At 61.3% G+C, this 20,751-nt stretch overlaps 3 protein-coding genes across 4 annotated transcripts in view; all 3 read right to left on the minus strand.

Moving 5' to 3' along the window:
* Positions 1 to 3,784, minus strand: part of PLIN4 (perilipin 4) — an 8,627-nt gene extending 4,843 nt beyond the window's left edge. Inside the window, 4 exon segments of the mRNA XM_049643196.1 lie at positions 2 to 311; positions 2,140 to 2,198; positions 3,073 to 3,208; positions 3,734 to 3,784. Coding sequence (XP_049499153.1) covers positions 2 to 311; positions 2,140 to 2,198; positions 3,073 to 3,208; positions 3,734 to 3,784 — 556 coding nt within the window.
* A 2,992-nt stretch (positions 3,785 to 6,776) lies between these two features.
* On the minus strand, positions 6,777 to 15,118 carry PLIN5 (perilipin 5). Its single transcript, XM_049639684.1, is given in 9 exon segments — positions 6,777 to 7,591; positions 7,593 to 7,958; positions 8,217 to 8,333; positions 9,761 to 10,008; positions 11,270 to 11,414; positions 11,934 to 12,016; positions 12,588 to 12,783; positions 13,319 to 13,498; positions 14,164 to 15,118. Coding segments are annotated over 8 exon segments (1,395 nt in total). The 5' UTR covers positions 13,394 to 13,498; positions 14,164 to 15,118; the 3' UTR covers positions 6,777 to 7,426.
* Positions 15,119 to 15,590: 472 nt separating this feature from the next.
* LRG1 (leucine rich alpha-2-glycoprotein 1) lies at positions 15,591 to 17,678 on the minus strand. 2 transcript variants are annotated; one of them, XM_049639672.1, is made up of 2 exons: positions 17,570 to 17,678; positions 15,591 to 16,637 (listed from the first exon to the last, which is right to left on the minus strand). In XM_049639672.1, the coding sequence occupies exons 1-2, from the start codon at positions 17,599 to 17,601 to the stop codon at positions 15,626 to 15,628; spliced, it is 1,044 nt and encodes a 347-aa protein (XP_049495629.1). In that variant the 5' UTR covers positions 17,602 to 17,678; the 3' UTR covers positions 15,591 to 15,625. The 2 variants fall into 2 exon arrangements, with proteins under 2 accessions (XP_049495629.1, XP_049495628.1); XM_049639671.1 differs by lacking the exon at positions 17,570 to 17,678 and adding an exon at positions 16,983 to 17,557.
* Positions 17,679 to 20,751: the final 3,073 nt, after the last annotated feature.

A 20,751-nucleotide genomic window follows, 5' to 3' on the forward strand; every position in this document is an offset into this window, starting at 1 on the left:
CCGGTCTGGACGGTGCCCTTGGCCATGCCCAGTGCGCCCGTGAGCCCAGTAGATAGGGTGTCCTTGGTGCTCGTCAGGACGGTCTTTGAAGTGTCCAGGCCGGTCTGGACCGTGCCCTTAGCTACACCCACTGCCCCTGTGACGCCACTGGCCACAGTCTCCTTGGCACCTGAGAGGGCAGACCGGGTCATGCCCAGGCCTCCGTGCACCACACCTTTAGCTGCGTCCACTACGTTGGCCATCCCGGAGGAGATGGTGTCCTTGGTCTTACTCATCTTGGAGCTCACCAGGTCCTTTGCCCCAGGGGTCATCTGATAAGAAAGGACACGCGTGGTCAAGAGGAGAGCCCGAGGCGCTCCGCACCCCAGACTTCAGCCAGCCCGATCCCTCGCGTGCATTAGGGCGAAGGACTGTCACCCAGAGAGTCTGCCCGTCACCTCCCGCCTGTACATACTCTGCTCTCACACTGTCATCCAGCCATGGCCTTCCAGGGCCCGGCCTGCGCCCCCAGTGGCAGGTCCCCACACCCCCAGAACCTTTGCCAAAGTCCCCTGGCCTTGGGCTCAGTGCCGGGTGACATAGTTGGTTCGTCTTGCCTACTCTTCAAAGGGCAGTTTCTCTAATCTGGTCAAACTAACAAAGGGTTGTGGCGGCCTGAGTCGCCACCACTCACTTTCAACCACAAGTGTGCTGTTTGTAATCCAGAGCTTCTTAACCGGGGTGATTCTACCCTCCAGGGGACCCTGGGTGGCGTCTGTGGACATCTGTGGTTGCCACGACTCGGGGACAGGGTGCCCCAGGCGTCGAGCGAGCAGGGCACAGGGATGCCGTGCAATCCCCCCCGCAGCGCCCAGGACGTACCACAACCAGGAGGGATCTGGCCACAAACGGCCACAATACTGAGCTGGAGGGAGCCCCGAAATTTTGTTCTTACCTCTGCCCACCTGCTACCCTGCCTCGTTTCAAGTGGGCGCTTGGGCTGTGTGCCTGCAGAGACCTGAGTTCGAATCTCAGCCCTCCGCCCGTCTCTAGCCCCCCGCTGTGTGACCTCAGGCAAGACACATCCCCTCTGAGCTTTTTGGCTGAAGCCTGGTGACTAACACAACTGCCTCCTTCAAGGATTGTGGAGGAAGGGAGTCAAGGTGCCTGAAGCACTTTGCAGGAGAAGCCGGGGAGGGAACAGGGTGTGGCCTTGGCTGTCCCAGTCTGTTGTAATCTGGGCCAGAAGGGCCACTGGCGTTCCTCGTTCCTTGAGCTGAGGGCAGAGGGGAGTAGAGTAAGACTGCAGGGGGGCGGGGGGTAGGGGAGGTGGGGTGGCGTTTGGGTGGCTCAGTCCGTGAAGGGTCCGACTTCGGCTCAGGTCACGATTTAACAGTTCGTGATTTCGAGCCCCGAATCGGGATCGGCACTGACGGTGCGGAGCCTGCTTGGGATTCTCTCTCTCTCTGCCCTTCCCCCACTCTCACTCGCTCTCTCTCTCAACATAAATAAATAAACTTTAAAGAAAAAGAAAGACTCCAGGATGGGCCCTTAAGCGTGCCCAGTGAAGCAGTCCTAACAGGGCTGTGGCGCCCTGCTGTGGCCCTTAGCGGTCGCGGTCGCGCATCAGTCACTCCGTCTGGCCCAGCCTTGGGGACGTGATAGCGAGGGGAGAGCCCCGTTCATCTGAGATGGATGGAAGGTGCAGGAAGGTTCCCTAGCCACGCCTGGCTGTGTGACCTTCAGCAAGCGGCTTGGCTTCTCTGTGCTTTTTGGCTGTGGTGTGGGGTACTCTCGCTCCCTTCCTCGCGGGGCAGGTTCACCAGTAAGCGGCACACAGAAAGCACGCAGCCCCGAGCCTGGCGTGCACCGAGGGGCCCGTGTTTCTGGCCCGTTATTGCTAGACAGAGCGGGAGACCGTGCGCAGCCTTGCCGCGCCGGGCAGGTGGGCGGTGGTCGGCATTGCACCCATTTCGCAGATGTGGAAACGGAAGCTCAGAGGGGAGTCTACGCCTGGAATCCCACAGCAGGACGCACTGGGGTGTCTGCCCTCCCCTTGGCCTACGACAGCCCCTCAGAAGGCAGGAACCGAAACCTCCCCCGAGAAGCGCCAGAAGGAGGCGGTGGCCATCAGGCCTCAGGTCGACCAGCCCCTCTCACCTTATCTGAAGGCGGCGGCTGCTTCTCCCCGCCGGCCGTCTGCTCCAGGTTGGTGGCTGCTGTGGGCACAGGAGCTGGTCAGGCAACCAGGAAGGGCGGGGGACGTGGGCTGGCATCAGCCAACGGGCCTGGGGCCCGTTGCGTAATTGGTGGGCACAGCCTGAAAGGTCAGGAATGTCCCAGCCGCCCTGCCAGGGACAGCAGGAGGTGACATCGACAGCCAGTGACTGAGCCCTGCCGGAGGCTCCCCTGGAGCCCTGGGGCTTTGGGCTGCTGGTACGGGAGTTCTCTGGAGTTTTCTATGCCCGGGTCCCGGGCCCTGGACACTCACCCCGGAGGGGACCCGAGGAAGGGTATTAAGGGCCCCGCCCCAGCCGCAGCTGCCTGTCTGGCCTGGGTATGTGGGGCAGGAGTCACTGGCCTGGGGCGCTGGGCCCAGAGTGAGCGAGCGTCCAGGCCCACGCTCCCCGGCATCAGCCCCGCTGAGCAAATGGAGGATAGGGAGTCCCCCGCTCCCTCCCCCCCCAGCCCCTGCCGCCAAGGCTATGTGACCCCAGGGAAGCCAGCCCCCTTTGCTGGGAACCAGGATGGAAACCTTCAGTGAGCTCAGACATGGGGAGCACCCAGTCCCCGGTGCATCAGAAATGGGGTGGGATGCAGGGGAGGGGTTGAGAAAGCAGAGAGACAGGCTGTGTCCACACCCTCGCCGTTGCTGGTTATGCTACTTTGGGCCCCTCTCCTGCCCTACGTAGGCCTCAGTTTTCCCCATCTGGTGCCACCTGAGCACGCCAGCCTGGAGTGTCTGTTGAGGTGATGCTGGCACGTGTGAACCCCCCCCCCCCCCCCCCCAAATGATCAAAAGTCCCTGCTCGGGGATGTTTATTCCCGGGACCCACCTCTAGAGCCGCCGCCCCCACGGAGCTGTCCACTCACCCTGAGCCTGGGGCTGCGCGGACGCACCCGCAGGGTCGGCGACCGGCCGGACCTCTCTCGCAGAACTGTGGGCGCTGGCCACCAGGTTCCGGGCAGAACTGAAGCCAGGCAGGGACCCCAAGAAACTTCCCAGGGTCTACACGGGGCAGGGGGGGGAAGCGTTAGCAGGGCCAGGGTGCTGGGTGGGGGGAATGCTTTGGACAGCACTGGGTTCCTGCATCCCCTCGGGCCCTTCATCCTGGGTACACCCCAGGAGGGTGTCTTAGCCTCTCTGAGTCTCAGTTTCTTTGCCTGGGCCACAGGCAGAGTCAGCCTGCCTCCCGTAGACAGAGGAAAAGTTCATCCTCCGGGTCTCCAAAGGCCTTTTCCCTCCACGCCCCCCCCCCCATTTCACAGATGGGGAAACTGAGGCCCAGAGAGGGGCCACGGCTGGTTCCAGATCACATGGTAGGGAAGGAGCTGAGGGTTGCTTGTGTCCCCCCGCTCCCCCCACCCTTCAGCTTGGGACCGGAGGGGACAGTTGGTACCATGGCTCGCAGAGCCTTCCCACCCCACCCTTCCCAGGCCCTCCGGACCCCGGTACCGTGAAGGTCACCTTCCCAAGGTTCCGGGGGGGTCCCCACGTCCCGGCAGGGATCTCCCCCACCGCACCTCCCCTCACCTTGCCCTTGGGTTTGGGAGGATCCCGGCCTCCTTCATCTGGGGCAGACATGGTAATATTCTGAGCAGCTGGAAAGGGGCGGAGAGGGTGTGTGAATCGGGGGGCTCCCGGGCCTCCTGCCGCACCCCTCCCGCGCCGGCCACACCCCTCCGGCCCAGCCTCACCCTGGCGTTGCTCACCTGGGGTGCGTGAGGGTCCCTCAGAGCCACAGGCGGTGCAGCTGGGGGCTGGCTCTGCTCTCGGCTACCAGGCCTTATAGGGTCTGGGGCAGGCCCGGGCCCGGCCGGCAGAGGCAGGCGGCCAGCGGGCCGGGGGAGGGCCCTGGGCGGTCACGTGCAGCCTGCCCAGCCCAGCGTGGGCCCTGGGCCCAGGACCTTTCCCCTGCTATCCGCACCGGGCGGCCTCTGCCCACGGCACGCCCCCCCACCCCCAGCAAGGCCGAGGGATTTGCGGACCATCCCCTGCCCCCAAGGCCCTGCCCACAGGCTGTCTCGGCCTCCGGTTTCCACCCACGAAGTACACTTCAGAGCTCTGCTTTGCCGCGACCCCTTGGCCAGTTACCATCCACCGGCCTCAGGTTCCTCTTCCAGACGCCCTCCCCGTGGCCCGCAGAGTCCTGCTCTCTGCCTGCCCTCCCCTCCTCCAGCTCTCTCCCCCTCGCTCGCTCTCCCCCAGCCACGCGGGACTCCTCACGGTTCCTCCAGCACGCCAGGCATGGTGCTGCCCCGGGACCTTTGCACATGCTGTTCTCGCTACCCGCAGAGCCCTTCCCCACAACGCACAGCTCCCCTCCCTCAGGCCTGTTTCACTCCGAGCTACGTCTCCTGCGGCAGAAATGGACCTGGCACACGGTCAGCCTGTAAGGGATGTCTGGCTGGACGGGCCAGCTCATAGGATAGTTCCGAGTGTGAAATGTGGTCAAGCATGGGACCTGTTTACCCCAGTGCCGGGTACCGAGCAGGTACTCAACAAACGTGAGCTTCGCATCGTCCGGGCGGGGAGAGAGGAGCCCGGTCTCGCCTGAGCAGGGAGGGGATGCGTCACTCTCCGGGAGGGACTTCCCTTGATAAATTAGGGCCAAAACGCGGATGGATACAGGGTGTCAAAAGAGCAGGGGGATCCTGGCAGTGAGATGCCGGCCCGGTGGGCTTGGGACAACCCAGGGTGGCTTCCTGGAGGAGGCATCCTGGGCCGGAGACCACAGAGCCAGGAAGTGGCAGGGACGGGATTCAAACCCAGACCCAGAGCCTGTGGACGGGGTGGGCTGACGGTGGGTAGGGGCACAGGCCGGCAGAGAAATGACCTCTCAACCCGAGCTAAGTCTCCCCCCTGCCCGCTCCTGGGACAGGGGCCCCAGCTGCACGCTGGTGGAGACCCAGTTGGCCGTTCCGGGCGCTGAGCTGGGAGGAGGGAGGGTTCAGACACAGCCCGATGACCCCCAGGTCATCTCCTTGGAGCAATCGCGTGTTTACCAAACAGTTGGGGAACAAAATGCGGATGTCCCCCAAACTCTGTCCTCCCAGCCAACGCTTCCCAAAGGTGGCAGGGGAGGCGGGAACCCCTGGGTGGGCCCCTCCCCTTCCCACAGGGCCGCCGCCGCAGCACAATGATGGCGGAGAAACCCAGCAAAGACCATCAGAGTGCCCGTAAACACCGGAGTCAGGTCCCGCCCTCCTCTGCCCACAGCCCTCCAAGCCTCTGCCCTCCCTGGGGGAAAACCTGAGTCCTCCTCCCGCCCCTGGCCCCCATCACCTCCCTGTCCTCCCCTCTTCCCTTTCTCCCCTTGACTCACTCTGCTGCAAACACACGGGCCTCCTCACTGTTCCTCCAACACACTCGGCCCGCTGCTGCCCCAGGACCTTTGCACCGGTGGTGCCCCCTGCCTGGAACGCTCCTTGGTCTTTGCTTCTATCTCACCTCCTCAGACAAGTCTTCTTGGCCCCTTCGTCCCCTGTTAAAAAATATACACCCCTCCTCCTGCCCTCACACGCTCCCCATCCCTCAGCCCTGTTATGTTTTTCATCCCCTACTAACACCAAGATGATTTCCGTCTGTTTCTTGTTTATCGTCTGTCTCTCCCACTGTATTGTGGGGTCCCCAAGGGCAGGATTCGTATCTGGTTTGCTCCCTGCCGGGCACAGCTCAGCAAGGGAAGGAGCTTGCCCACCCAGGCGTAGGCAAGGCTGAGACTCAACCCCAGGACCTTATCTCCCGCTCCCCCCGCTCCCAGACTTACCTCGACCCTTTATCTTTCCCTCCCCACTCTGTTCCTGTCAGACTGATTCCCCCACCGCCGTGCCTCTGCCTGGGCCCTTCCCTCTGCCAAAATGCCCTTCCTGTGTGCCATTCTGCCCATCCTCACCCAGCCTGGCCCTCTGGGAGCCCCCAGCCGCACCAGGGGAAGAGAAGGCAAGGTTGCCTGTGGCCCCAAGTGCAGGTGGAGGGGGCTTGGGGTCCCAAGAAGGTGGACTGTGGACTGTCAGAGCTAGGCCACTGGGGCGGAGTGAGGGAGAGCTTCCTGGAGGCGGCGGCATTGGAGCTGGGGCTCCACGATGGACGAGTCCGAGCGACGGGTGGGAGGGTGGGAGGGCACGGCCTCAGCAAAGGAGTTTGGATATTTGGTCTGAGGGTGACTGGGAGCCATGGAGGTTTCTACGCAGGGGCAGGGAAGTGAATCCGGCCAGTGGGAAGTGGTCCAACCTCCCAGAACCGCCCCTGGGCCGGGTCCTAGGGAAGCCAGGGGCCACCCTGACCTCACCACATCAGACTGTGGTTTCCTAACACCCCACCCGGCCACAGGGGAGTCTCAGGGGCGGCTGAGAATTCGGTGAAAGGATGGGAGGGCCCCCAGGAGACTGGCCTGTGGCCCTTCCCCTACCTCGCTCGGCCCCATCCGGACCAGTGCGGCTGGAGGAATCACAGCACGATGAGCCCCCGCAGGCCCGGGGAGGAGTAGCACTCCTTTCAAACCTTGAACCCTGGCTTGGGCCTTGCGGCCCCACACGCCTGAGGCCCCCCCGCACCCTGGAACCAACACCCACCCCGACCCGAACGGAGGCCATAGGCCTTTGGACAACACAAAGCACCTTTATTCTGGAGCGTGGACCCCAAAGGGCAAATCACGTGGATCCAGCAGGCCCAGCGGATGAAGCTGGATATTCTCAGGGACTCCCCCCTCCCCCCACCCCGCCCCGTCCAGGATGTACAAGCTGGGGGGGGGGGGTGGAGGGAGGGTGCCTACTTTTCCAAACCCCCAGACAGCCGCTGGGCAAACTGTGTTTCTTTGGGGAGTTTCGATCCGCTTTTTTGGGGGGTGCAGGGCCGGGGACCACAGACAGAGGCACCCAGCTTGGGGCTAATGAGACCTGAATTGGGTTCCAGTCCCCCTGTGTCCAAGGGAAAGACTGGGGAGCGTCTGAGATCAGTGAAGCTGGTCTAGGCGTCTGAATTTAGCCCCCCACCCCCACCGCGCACCTGGGCCAAGGCCACCGCGCAGTCCGTTAGTGCATATTCATGGCCACTAGGGGGCAGCGGGGACCTGGGGGGGGGGGGCAGGGCGACCTCCCCCTTGCGGCCTGTTACTGCACGTGCATGGCCACTAGGGGGCAGCAGGGACCTCGGGGTGGTGGGCGGGGGGGGCGGTGCAGGGCGACCTCCCGAGGGCCGCGTCTGCTGCCCCGTGGCCCCATCTGGTCAGAAGTCCAGCTCTGGCATCAGGGTGTGCTTGGCGCGGCTGGGGGGCGTGGGTTCCTCCTTGGAAGTGTCGCCTGGGAGGGCTGGCCCGTCCCCGTGCTCGGCTTCCCAGGCTCTCTGCTGGGCCGGCCAGTCCAGGTGAGCCCAGCGGGGGTCAGGGCCCCCCCACGACCTCGTCCACCAGAGCCTCCAGGTCAGGCGGGGGCGCGGGCCGCTCCACGAGGATGGGCGCGAAGGGCCCCACCAGCCAGGGCAGCGGCACGGCCTGCACCACCAGCTCCAGGAGCTCGTCCACGCAGGCGTGGGCCCGGGCCACGCTGCCCCGGCCCTCGGCCAGGGCGGCCGCCGGCACATCGCCGAAGCAGCGGGCGTCGGCGAACGCGGACTGCAGGGCGTCCACGCTGCGCCGCACCTCGGCCACCTTCTCCCGGGCGCTGGGGGGCAGGCCCCGCACGCTGGTCTCCAGCGCGTCCATTGTGCCCTGCAGCTCCCGCATCAGACTCCGGGACAGGACCAGCGTCTCCAGCTCTGCCTGCGGGGGAGGGGAGGGGCCTCAGCGTCCCCGACGGGCGCGCCCCCCCCCCCCAGGACCAGCGCCCTGCCTCAGTTTCCCCACAGGGCACCCCGTAGGACCATCCGGCCAGCTTCCCCGTGGACACTCCAAACCGCTGACCTCAGCCCTTGGTTTGAGACGGCTGGAGCCCGGCCCCACCCTTCCCCCTCCCTGCCACCCTGGATAGATCCAGAACGCCCCCTCGCACCCCCGCCCACCCTCTCGCCGCCACCCTACCTGGCTGCGGCGACGGCCGTTTTCTGGGGAGCGCTGGCTCCAGTCCTCCCAGAGCTCGTGCACCTTCCCAGGGCGGGCGGGGGCAGTGGGTGTGGCCCCACACTGCATGAGGTTGATCTGAGGGGACAGGGGCGGGGGTGCAGCTGGGGATCCGGGGGCTCGGGGGAGCCAGGACCCTAGCGTGGATCTGGTCTCGATAACCATGTAGAGAACATTCTTCCCTGCAACCTTCCCCTGCTGATCCAGCCTGGCCAACCGGCCCGTTCTCTCCTCTGCTCTTGGCCAGACGCCGCCACTCGCGGTTCCGCCGTCGCTCAGACTCACTTCGGCCACGCTGGCCGGCGGGCTAGGTGCACTCCTCCCTCCGCCCCACACCCCTGCCTGGCTCATTGCAGTGTTTCCGAGCGGACGGAAGTCTTCCCTCCCTGCCTCCTGGCTGGGCAGATGCCCCAGCGCCTGGTATGTTTTTTCATCATGACCTTCATTCCCCTACTGCGCTTTGAGCGTCCTGACGGGGCCACTGTGCCTTCGGTGCCCAGGACGGGGCAGGTATTAGAAGACAAACAGGAATTGTGGTCCATCTGTACTCTGGGGTATTATTCAGCCTTAAAAAGGAAGCCCGTTCTGACACCTGACCTTGAGGACTTGGTGTTCAGGGATAGAAACCCACTCGGGCGCGCACCGGCGCCCTCTGGTGGCCGCTGCGGGGACGACAGCCTGGGACCCGGACGGAGCTGGGGGACCAGGTGCCGCTTGGGGGGCTGGGCCTGGGGGTGAGGAAGGGGGAGGGGATCTGTGGGCGGAGCCAGCATCCCGGCTGAGGTGTCTGATGTGGGTGCGGAGAAGCGGGAAGTCGAGACCTGACCCCCCCCCAGGTGAATGGAGGTTCAGATGCGGGAGCAGGTTGGGGGTGTTTGACGTCATCAAACTGAGCCAAGCGGAAGCTCCCGCGGGCCCCTGGGTGGCTCGGTGGGTTAAGCTCTGACTTCTGCTCAGGTCACGATCTCCGGGTTTGTGAGTTCGAGCCCCGCCTGGGGCTCTGCGCTGAGCGTGCAGAGCTTGCTTGGGATTCTCTCTCTCCCTCCTCCCCTCCCCTGCTCATGTTTTCTCTCTCTCAAAATAAATACAGTTAAAAAAAAAAAAAGTGGGGGCTCCGTGTTCCTTTGGAGCAGGGAGGGACACACAGTGAGGGCAGAGACTGGAACCTAAAAGCTGGAGTGGATCGGGATTGGTGGCAGGAAAGCAAGGGGAGGGGTGTTTTCTTTCTCTCCTGAACTACTTTAACTACCTGTAAATTCCAGCTCCTGCTGGCTCTCCCCCCACCGAAGCCACTTCCTGTCTCCCCAGGCTGAACCTCGACCCCCCTGAGCTTCCCCCAGACCCATGTGCCCTCTCCGCCCCAGCCTTGAACACACCGGGCTGGAGGCAGCTGAGCCCGGCTTTGCCTCCCCCGTCAGACCAGCTCAGGACCGGGTCCCCAGCTGGCACTCGATCCACGCTCACCGGCCCGCATCACGGGGAGGGAGTGAACAGAAGGATCTCACCAACTCCAGGGTCTCCTGCAGCTGGGCCAGCGTGTCCTGGGCGTGGTGTTTCTTCTGCCTCAGTTTCCCCAGAGAGTGTTCATACGCCAGGTGGCGGAGCCGCGCGGACAGGGAGCCCAGGCGCACAAAATAGCCCTGTCGTCTCCTCTGCTCCTCCACGGACCCGACTTCCGGGCCCTCGGCCTCCGCTGCCAGGGCCGCTGGAGGACGGGACGGGGTGGGGGGATGGGGGTCAGCATGGCCGCCCCCTCCACGTCTGCTCACCCTCCTTGTGCGTTGAGGAGCCAGCGGGCTCCCAAATTTATAGTTTTCCTTTAGGGACATCAACTCATTTCCCCAAACTCTATGACGTAGGCACTATCATTAGCCCCATTTACAGATGAGGAACACTGAGGCAAGGGGCGATGAAGCCCCACAGTGTGCAAGAGGCAGACCCGGGATTCCAACCCAGACACTCTTAGCCCCTCTGTGAAACGGTCTGTTAAGAATATACTATGGGGAGCTGGGTGGCTCAGCTGCGTAAGCGTCCGACTCTTGACTTTGGCTCAGGTCATGATCTCATGGTTTGTGAGTTCGAGCCCCGCGTCGGGCTCCGCGCTGATGGTGAGGTGCCTGCTTGGGATTCTCTCTCTCCCTCTCTCCGCCCCTCCCCCATTCTCTCTCTCTCTCTCTCAAAATAAACTTTACTACACTTGATCTTAGCCAACAGGCCAAGAAGCGATCTCTCAAAATAAACTTTAAAAAAATCCTAAAAAAAAAAAAAAAGGGGTATGCTACAAATGCTTAGCACACAGTAGGTGCCTCATAAATGCCTCCAAGCCTTTCTGCAGAGGAGGGAGTGCATCGGCATGTTCTTCTCGCCCCCCTAAAGCAGGGGTTGAGAGAAGTCAGATCGTCTCTGGGGTCAGAAACAAGATGTAGAAAGCTGGAGAATGCTGTTTTTTTGTTTTGCTTTTTTAAGATTTTTTCTTTTTTTTAAGTAATCTCTACCCCCAACGTGTGGCTCGAACTTACAAACCCAAGATCAAGAGTCACATGCTCCACTGACTGAGCCAGCCTGGAGCCCTGTGACAATGGTGGGGCTACGGGAACCGTATGAAGGGGCAGATGCCGTTCAGCCCAAGTGTTTAGTTTTTGAGGACCAGCCACAAATCAGGACTTGTAGGGCAAAATCTGATTGTTAAATGCACATGATGCACTGAAGCATTTTAAAGGCACTGCTTAGGCCAGTGTGACCATCGGAGGGGACACCAGTTTGAGACCGGGGCCCTCAAGTCTGCAAGCCCCGTACAGCCCTAGGGTCTGCGTGGTCTGGTTTCTCGCAGGGGGTGGGGCGGGGGGGCCGTGGGAATGCCCGGGGGGGCTCAGGCCTGGGCTCCAGCCCCGGGCGGTTCCTCCTGAACTGCTGTGTGGCCCTGGCCAAGTCCCGGGCTTCTCTGATCCGTAACCTCTGGGGATGGGGAGTGGGCAGAAGGATTCGGGGGCAGGGTGGGCGCGAGCCGGGCTCACCGAGCTCCTCCGACTTGCCCAGCACGACATCCACGGCGTGGCTCACGGAGCGCTTCAGGTCCACACTCCAGCGGCGGCTCTGCCGGGCCAGGCCCACCACGCCCGTCACACTGCTGGCCACCGTGTCCTTGGCCGAGGTCACCACCTGCTGAGAGGGGTCCCCTTCCAGGTTTGGGCTCCCTTCCCTTCCCTCCCCCCAGCTCCTTGGGGCCGGGTGTCCAGGGTCCCTGGCCCTTCCTGGCTCTGGGACTCAGTTTCCCCTCTAAAACATGGAGGAAAGTAAGAAAGTTCTCCCTTACAGGGTCGTGGAAGGCGTTACCAGCACCACCTGGCACATGTTAAGTACTCAGTAAACTCGGGTGCTGTTTATTATTATTACTTTTGGGTTTTTTTTCAATTTCTTTATTCTACTCTACTATTCTATTCTATTCTATTCTATTCTATTCTATTCTATTCTTAAATGTAATTTATTGTCAAATTGGCTTCCATACACACCCAGTGCTCATCCCAACAGGTGCCCTCAATGCCTGTCACCCCTTTCCCCTCTCCCCTGCCCCGGGTGCTGATTATTTTAATCTGGCTGGTGCAGTCCAGACCGGTCCGGTCCCGGAGGAGGTTACCCTGCTCCTTCCCACCCCCAGCCCCCTCTGGGTCCCCACAGCACCGTCTCCGAAGGTTGCTGGAGAAAGGGCAACTTCTCTTCCAGTTTGTCCAGACCCCTGCAGGCGAGATTGTTCACGGAGGCCACTGGAGGGGGGAGAGTCAGGGAGTGAGGGAGGGACATGTAGGGAGAGGCAGAGGGAGGCCCGGGCCACCCTGGGAGGGGCTGGGGACCCTTAGGGTGTGGGTGGGTCACCAGGCCGGGCCCCACCCGCGCTTCCCTCCCCGCCTCAGCCCCTGCCACCCGGCTGCTGCCAGCACCAAGGTGACTCCTCGCCCAGGGCCGGCTCAGATGCCCCAGAGAGCAGGCTCAAGGTCACGCACACTGGCTGAGAAGGAGGCGGGGGAGGCCTCGAGCGGAGGGGGTGACCCCCTTCCTGGGTCAGACGTGAGGCCAAGGGTCTTGTGCCCCCCACCCGTCTGTCAGGTTGGACCCCTCAGCTGATCACAGGAGTCCGGGGGGGCACGTGGGGCTCAGGACACGCAGAGGCAAGGACAGAGAGGCAGATGGGGAGGCAGATACCTGAGGTACGTCAGGCCACGAGGGAGGGCGTCAGGACACAGAATGAGGGGGCCACAAGCAGACAGCTAAGGGTGGAGGTCCAGGAGATCAAAGGCAGGACCCAGGGACGCGGTGGCGGGGAGGGGGGGTGCTCACGCTGGGGCTGCAGGTGGCTCAGGAGCGGCTGGGCGTGGTCCAGGGCACGGGCGGTCAGGTCACACACGCAGTGCTCGGCCAGGCGGCAGGCGGAGCCCAGCAGCGGGTGCCTGTCCTTAGCGGCACTGTAAGCCTCCAAGACGGCGGCGCACGTGGTCCTGACCAGGGGCAGGGCCACCACGCGCTGCACCACGTTCTGCAGGGACGGGTGGCATCAGAGGGGCCCGAGGGGGTGCGGGGAGCTCGGCCGCCCCTCGGTCCGCTGCCCTTCTCTGGGCCGGGTTGAGGGGCGAGCGAGCGGGTGGGGGTGGGGCTGCATGCTTAGCTTGGGGCTCCGGCCTCCCCATCTGTAAAATGGGTTTCTAGAGCCGGGAGATTCAAGGAGCCGACGTGCGCGAAGCGCGGGGAATGGGGACCGGTGCAGAGCAGGTCCTGTGATCGCTGTCACTCGTGCTGCTGCCGTTGAGAGTGCCGAGACGGTGGGCACAGAGACAGACCCGGGCAGAGACCCCGAGGTGGGGGAGGGGGAGCCGGGTGTGGCGGCAGAGATGCTCCCCGCCCCGGGCCTCGCGCGCCCCTCTGGGAGGTGGGTAGCGTGTGCCAGCAGCCCTCCCCCGCAAGGTCCAGCAAGGATGGGCATGGGAGGGCGCCCCTGGCCCGAAACTGTCCCGGGAGGGACAGTCCCCCCACCCCTCCCTGTGCCCCTGTCCTCGGGAGGGGCGGCCCCTCACCTGCCTGTCCTGCTCCCACAGGCTGTCTCTGGGGGGCCGCACAGGCTCATCTTCTGACGTGTCAGCTGCAGACATCCTGAGGGGCAGGGCCGAGTGGGAGGGCCTTCCAGGCCTTGGGCTCTGTCCCGCTGGGCTTTGCGACCTGGGCAAAGTATTGTTCCCTCCTGGAACCTCCGTTTCCTCAAAACAGAGTTATGATAGTACCCTTCCTCGCAGCGTCGTGAGGGACACGGACACTGGATGCACAGGGCTCTGCACACACTGGGTGCACACAGAGAGCCTCTGGCAAGGTGGGGACATTGCAGGGGTTCAAAGCATGGGCTCTGGAAAGAGAAAGACTGGGGTTCACATCCTGCCGTTACCTGCTGTGTGACTTTGGGCAAATGCCTTCCCCTCTCTGAGCTCTTTCCTCTTCGGCAAAGGAGAAGAGGCCCCTCTTACCCCTGCGCACCCCCCAGCTCCCCCTCACCCCCCCCCCCCCGCTCCGGACAGAACTGCACAAGCAGCCCCCTATAAACCTAAAGACTGACAGGGAAACTGAGGCACCCAGAGGTGAGGTCCATGCTGCTTCCAGGACCACACATCTGAGCAGGCTCAGAGTGGGGAGTTCGACCCGAGACTCCCCGCTCGCTCGAAGTTCTTCCCCTCTCCCCACCCTGTGCCCTCAGGGCCCTGGTCGCCGCTCAACTGGGTCCTGAGCTTTAGCCAACTGGGCCAAGGGTCTCGGCCACCTGCTCCAGCCCTTCACCCCCCGCCCCTGTCACGCCGCTGGGTCCTCTCCCGCCCACCCGATCAGGAGCCCCCAACCTGCGGGGTCCTCCCGGACGCCCCCACGTGGCACTCACCCGGGCGCGCGCAGCCACAGCCCCCGGACGCCGCCGCCGACCCCCGACTAGGGCTCGAGGCTCCGCCCACCGCCGGCCCCGCCCGCCTTATAGCCTCTTGGAGGGGGAGGGTGGGGCCTTCCCTACTGACCAATGGGGAGAGGCCGTGCGGAGGCGTGGCCCCGGGGGCGGGGCTCCAGCCACCCAGCCCACCCGCCCACCTCCCGGCGCTTCCCTGGGGTTCTCGCCGGCGCTCCGCGGTTGTCTTGGTAACTTGGGGGGCGCTGGATGCCCCAGGATTGGACTACTTCCGTTGACCAGGTTTGGCCACCCGTCACCCTGCCGTTGCCACGCAGACGGTGGAGGGCGATCACAGCCCCCACCCCGTCGCTGAGGAGTGACTTTGGGCAAGTCTTCAAGGCGTTTTTATTTGGAAAAATCTGCCGTGGAACTCAGCCAGGATTCAGGCCGGCCCGTTCCCTTGGATCCCCATTTTACAGATGAGCAAATTGAGGAATCCGATTCAAACCCCTCTCTGCCAGACTCCAGGCCCCTCCCTGGCTTTCGTCATCATACCTGGAATGACCACCAACGACCCTCCTTCCAGGGAGCTGAAAACACTGGGCATGTCCCCCAAACACCCAGGGGTCCCCCAAGTCTGACTCGGGCTCCAGCATGCCCAGCCCTGTGTCAGCAGGTGGCTCAAGGTTGCGAGTTGGGAGAACACAGCCTTCAGCTTCGCCCAGCCTGCTCAGGCCTGCCCTGGGTGGCTATCCCCCTAGGTTGTCACCGGCCAGCATGATGAATTGTTTGGAGACCTGAAGCATCCAGTTTAATTTAAACCTTCCCCAGGACACAGCTGTGGCAGGAATCCACCGGTCAAATGACACTCTGGGCAACGGTCAGGGGTTTATTTGGAGTTAAGTCCTGGATGGGGGGAGGGAGAGGGGAAGCCACAGGCCATCATATCCCAACTGCAATCCCTTTAGAAGCTCTAGAAGCTTGTGTCCTGCGCCCCCAGGCCCTGGGTCTCTCCTCTTTCTTCCTTCCTTCTCCTTCCTCCTGGAGACCTAGGAAGTCAACTTGGGAGATGCCTGTAACACTGAATTCCAGTACGCCCAGTCCCTTTCCACAGTTATTTATTAACCCCCCCGTTCTGACCCCAAACTGAGTGATGCTGGCTAGAAGGCACCCCGGCCCCAGGCCCTGCATTCGGAGAGCCCCTCAAAGTGGGGGAGACAGAGCCAGACAGAGACAACCCCAGTGTGGCCAGGGCTGGGCCAGAGGGAGGCCGTGCAGGCTGGGGGCGCCTGGAGGCCAAGAGATCCGGAAAACAGGGAAAGGCTTTCTTGGGAGAGGGTACCAGGAGGCCAGAGAGCCCAAGGCGGGTCCAGCCAGCAGCTCTGGAAAGCTGGAGGTGAATTCTTTGCTAACTGGCAGGCAGCGTGCTCCCAGGCCTGTCTCCCCAGCCCAGCCCCCGGCCTCAGTGGGACTCAGCTGCAACCAGGAGCGTCTGGCCCTTCCAGGCTTCAGGCCCAGCGCAGCGCGTCGCGTTCCGAGAGAACATCTTGTCTTTATTGGCCACAAGCCACCCGTAGAGGTCTTCCAGGTTCCCGTCACAGATCCAGGGGTTACCAGAGATGTCAAAGCCATCCTTCATGTCCCGGGCGGGCTGCCCCAGGGATGTCCAGAGCCCCTTAGGCGTGCCGGTAAGCAAGTTGTTGGACAGATCCAGGAAGTCCAGCTGCCGCAGACCCCGGAGGGCGCCCGCTGCCACGGTGGCCAGCTTGTTGTCATTCAGGAAAAGGTAGCGGAGGTCTGGCTGGGGTGCCAGGAGCCCCTCGCCAAGCACCTGCAGTCTGTTGCCTTCCAGATGCAGCCTTTCCAACCGCAGGGGGCCTTTCAGAAGGTCTGGGGGCAAAGCCTTCAACTGGTTATTGCTGAGGTCAAGGATGCGCAGGGAGGTGACGTTGGCCAACAGCCCCGGGGGCAGGGTCTGGAGGCGGTTTTCGGAAAGGTCCAGATGCCGCAGGGCCTTCAGGCCGAGCAGCCACGAGGGCTCCAGAGCCTCCAGCTGGTTTTGCTTCAGCACCAGGGTGTGGAGAGCACCCGAGGCCTGGAAGAGGCCGCGGGGCAGGCGGGCCAGGCGGTTGCGGGTTAGATCCAGCACCTGCAGCAGAGGTGCGGGCAGCAGGAAGTTGGGCGAGAGGCTCTCCAGCTGGTTGCTGGACAGGTGCAGCTCCTGGAGGCGAGCGAGGCCCCGGAGGGTGTCGTCTGGCAGCCGTGTGAGGTTGAAGAACTCCACCACCAGGAAGACGGTGTCGGCCGGGAAGCGGCGGGGGATTTGGGCAGGGGGGTGGCAGGAGACAGAGCTGCCGTTGACCGCATGGGACACCACGCAGGCGGCACGGTTGGGGGCGACCTCCTGGGCGGAGGCCGTAGACAGCAGCAGCAGGAGCAGCGTTCTAGAAAGCTGGGGGTCCAGGCCTCCGGGGCTGCGGGCAACGACAGAAGAGACACCCGGCTTGGTGAAAACGTCCCCAGAATCAGCCAGCCCGTTCCTGTCTACCACCTGGGACCATGCCACCGCATTGGTCCCCGGGACGAGTGCAGTCACCTCCTGTTCCTCTCCTCGCTTCCACCCTCATGCCTCACAGCTGCCAGAGGTAGCTGTTGTTCCAGAGAGAATTCAAACTCTCTGAAGACTGCGTTTCTCAGTCTGACCCATAAGTGTTACCCACCCCCCCGACTGCCAGCCTTGCCCCAACGGGTTGTTCATTATTTACAGTCACATGGGCTAATTCCTTCTGCTCTAGCTTGTTTTCTGGGTCATTTCTTACCTCCCCGGCTCCATATGTTGAAGGCCGGGGCAGCAAACTCCTACTTGTCCTGCAAAGCCCCGGCTCCGATGTGCCCTTTCCCGTGAAACTTTCTCCGACTTTCCCAAGTTGTCCCCTCTGGGAAACTTTCTGCCCTTTCTGCCCAGCGCCGGCCAAACAAGGTTACTTGCTGTGTCCAGCTCTATCTTGCTCCAAAGTGCTCGAGGGCAACCCAGGGCTCCAAAGGGAACCCTGGACACGGAAAGTGCATCCAGCTTTGTGCAGATCGGAGCAGGCATTTGGCCCTGGGGTGGGGTGGTTTACAGGCGGCACCATAATCCTTCCAGGGCTGGGCTTCTGCCCCTCGCGGTCCCTCCGGCAGGCCTCCGGTGGGGTGTTGGTCGGGAGGCGTTGGTGGGCCTCCCGCTCTCTGTGTGGCCCGTGGAGCACTGCTGTAGCAAGGGTGAGTGACAGCGAGTCTGTCCACGGTTAGAGCCTGTCGCTCTGTTCCAGCCCATGGGTCTACATCTCGCCCCGTGACCTCCATGCATCAGACGGAACTGCCTGGAATCCAGTTCTGCCCACCATGGGCAGGGTGGGGGACTCACCTGTGCTTTCGCTGTGGCCTACAAGAAGACATGATGGCCTCCCTCTTTTCCGTCTGGGCTCGCTCAGCCCGGTGAGGTAGCCTGATACCTGCCTGGACTGGGGGCAGGGCCTCCCGCCCCAGGGAAGTCCTCACCCACATCCTGTTCCCGTTGGTGGCTGGCCCTGAGCCAGGCAGGGGAAAGGGGGTGGTCAGAATTGCAAAACTGCTTCCTGGCAGGGGAGGGGCGTGCTCCCTTCTCCGCCTGCTTCTCCCTGGTGTTTCATCCCCCTGATTCCTGCTTTTGGGGGGTGGGTACTCCCAGAGTCTCTGGGGCTGAATCCTCACTTCCCCCCACTCCAGGAATCAAGGGTCACGTTTGCAAGGCTCCGTTCCTGGGCAGGGGAGGGACAGCTCTCTAAGCAAGAGCTAGTCTTTGCAATAAATCTAAGCAACCAGGAAGTTCAATGGAAGGAACAAAGAGGACTTGTCTTGAATTCATGACATATTGTTGTTGACCTTTTTTCTAAATGAAATAATTTCTGGGTGTTTTGTTTTGTTAATAGTAAGAGAGAGCGTGCAAGCAGGAGTGAGGGGCAGAGGGAGGGGGAGAGAGAGAGAGAGAGAGAGAGAGAGAGAGAACCCCAAGCAGGCTCCACACGCATCACAGAGCCTGACGGGGGGCTCAATCCCACAACCGTGAGAGCATGACCTGAGTCGAAGTCAAGAGTCGGACGTTCAACCGACTGAGCCACCCAGGTGCCCCCAAGTGAAATAATTTCTAAAAAATAGAATTCAAAAGGGAGTGATGCCTGAAGTCTCCACAGTCTTCAAACAATGGCCTGGGAGGGACTAAATCATGCTCCGGCTCCCAGATCTATAGAAACTGCTCTGTTTTGTGATCTTAGGCGAGCGGCTTAACTTTTCTTGGCCTCGGCTTCCACATCCGTGAAGTGGAACTCAAGTCTCCAAGGGCCCCTTCTGCTCTTTCTTTCTTCATCTGAAGGCTAATGAGCTATTTGTTTGGGGTCTCCCTCATTCCCTAAGAAATGCATCCGGAAGCTACAAATGTGCCTTTGAGAACTGCTTTGGCTGCATCTCACGGGTTTGGTTACTCAGCGCTTTCATTCTTGTTGGGTTCTAAACATTCAGGGGTGATGTGTTAACTTTACATGCACCTGGACTTTGGTCACGCCTGGCCATGGCCCAGTCTCTCCACAGCCCAATCTCTGAAGAGTTTTGTCTCGAGCGGTGAGAATGAATGTGAGTTCTGTCTTGTGGGCATACAGATTCAGAGACATACGTGCAAGCTGACCGTGGCAGGTGTAAAGAAAGACGGGTGAATACCCTCATGAATACACAGGTACAGATACAACACAGAGACACAGACAAAGCAGGACAGAATAACAGACTCGTTGAGATGGACGCACAAAAACAGATGTGCACAAAATAGACAAAGGACCCGAATAATAGTTTCCCGAGGAGGACATGCAGATGGTCAACAGGTACATTGAAAGGTTCTCAGCCTCACTCATCCGCAGGGAAATGTAAATCAAAGCCACAATGAGATACCACCTCACACCTGTCAGAATGGCTATTATCAAAAAGACAGAAGGGGTGCCTGTGTGGCTCATTCGATTAAGCATCCGATTTTGGCTCAGGTCGTGATCTGTGGGTTCGAGCCCCGCATTGGGCTCTATGCTCACTGCTCGGAGCCTGGAGCCTGCCTCGGATTCCGTGTCTCCCTCTCTCTCTGTTCCTCCCCTGCTTGCACTCTGTCTCTCTGTCTCTCTCTCAAAAATAAACATTAAAAAACTTCTTTAAAATAAAAAAAACTAGAAAGAGAGTAGAATGGTGGCTGCCTGGAGCTGGGGGTGCAGGAAATGGGGAGATGTGAGTCTAAGGGTACAAATGCATGGTTACAAGACGAATACATCCAGGAGTTGTAACTTACAGCCCGGTGACTATCATTAACGTTACTGTATTACATACTTGAAAATTGCTAAGAGAGTAGATCTTTTGTTTTTTTTTTTTTTAATTTTATTTATTTTGAGAGAGTGGGAGTGGGGCAGAGAGAGGGAGAGAGAGAATCCCAAGCAGGCTCTGCGCTGGCAGCGAAGAGCCCAACTCAGGGCTGGATTCCACGGACCTTGAGATCATGACCTGAGCTGAAGTCAAGAGTTGGACGCTTAACAGACTGAGCCACCCAGGCGCCCGGTGGGTGAGTAGATCTTAAATGGTCCCATCAGACACACACACACACACACACACACACAGAAGTACCTGAAGTAATGGATGTGTTAACATTTCATGGTGCGATATTGGCATGTATCAAACATCTGAAACTTACACAATGTTGTAGGTCAAACCTCTCACGTGTCCAGGAGAAGCTAGGCGATGTCCTCCCGGTGTTTTGCATTTGTTTACTACGCTAACAGTCTCCTCTGGGACAAGGGGGAGCCAGATCTGTCTCGTCCACTGCTCCACCCCCAGAGCCCAGCACACAGTAGGTGCTTCATCGGAAGTGGACGGGAAGGAAGGGGTGTGAACCCTAAAGGGCAAAATGCTACAGAGATCTCAGAACGTGCAGAGCCTGTCCCTGCTTCAAAGCCTCGGGTGGTTCCCTGTCCCACTTAAACTCCATCAGGCTGGGGGGAGGAGGATGGGGAGTTAATGTGTAATGGAGGCAGGGTTTTAGTTTGGAAAAGATGAGAAAGTTCTGGAGATGGATGGTGGGGATGGGTGCCCAACAGTGTGAACGGACCTCATGCCACTGACCTGTGCACTTAAAAAAAAAAAAATTTAATGTTTACTTTTGAGAGAGAGAGAGAGACAGAGCATAAGCAGGGGAGGGGCAGAGAGAGAGGGAGACAGAATCCCGAGCAGGCTCCAGGCTCTGAGCTGCCAGCATGGAGCCCGGCACGGGGCTCGAACCCACGGACCTTGAGATCATGACCGGAGGCCAAGTCAGATGCTTAACCAACTGAGCCACCTGGTCGCCCCCGAACTGTGCACATTAAAACACTTCCCATGGTGCATTTGAATTCATGTGGATTTATGTGGATTTTGCCACAATAAAAACATTTTTTTTACGCTCCTGATCTGTGGGGCCCTGCCTGCCCCGAGCCCTGGCCCTCCTCTCCCTCCTGATCTGCACCCGCTCCTGCCGCCCCCCCCCCCCCCCGGGGCCGCTGTGGCCACCTC

The sequence above is a fragment of the Panthera uncia genome, chromosome A2 (assembly GCF_023721935.1).
Source record: "Panthera uncia isolate 11264 chromosome A2, Puncia_PCG_1.0, whole genome shotgun sequence".
Classification (NCBI taxonomy): Eukaryota; Metazoa; Chordata; class Mammalia; order Carnivora; family Felidae; genus Panthera; species Panthera uncia.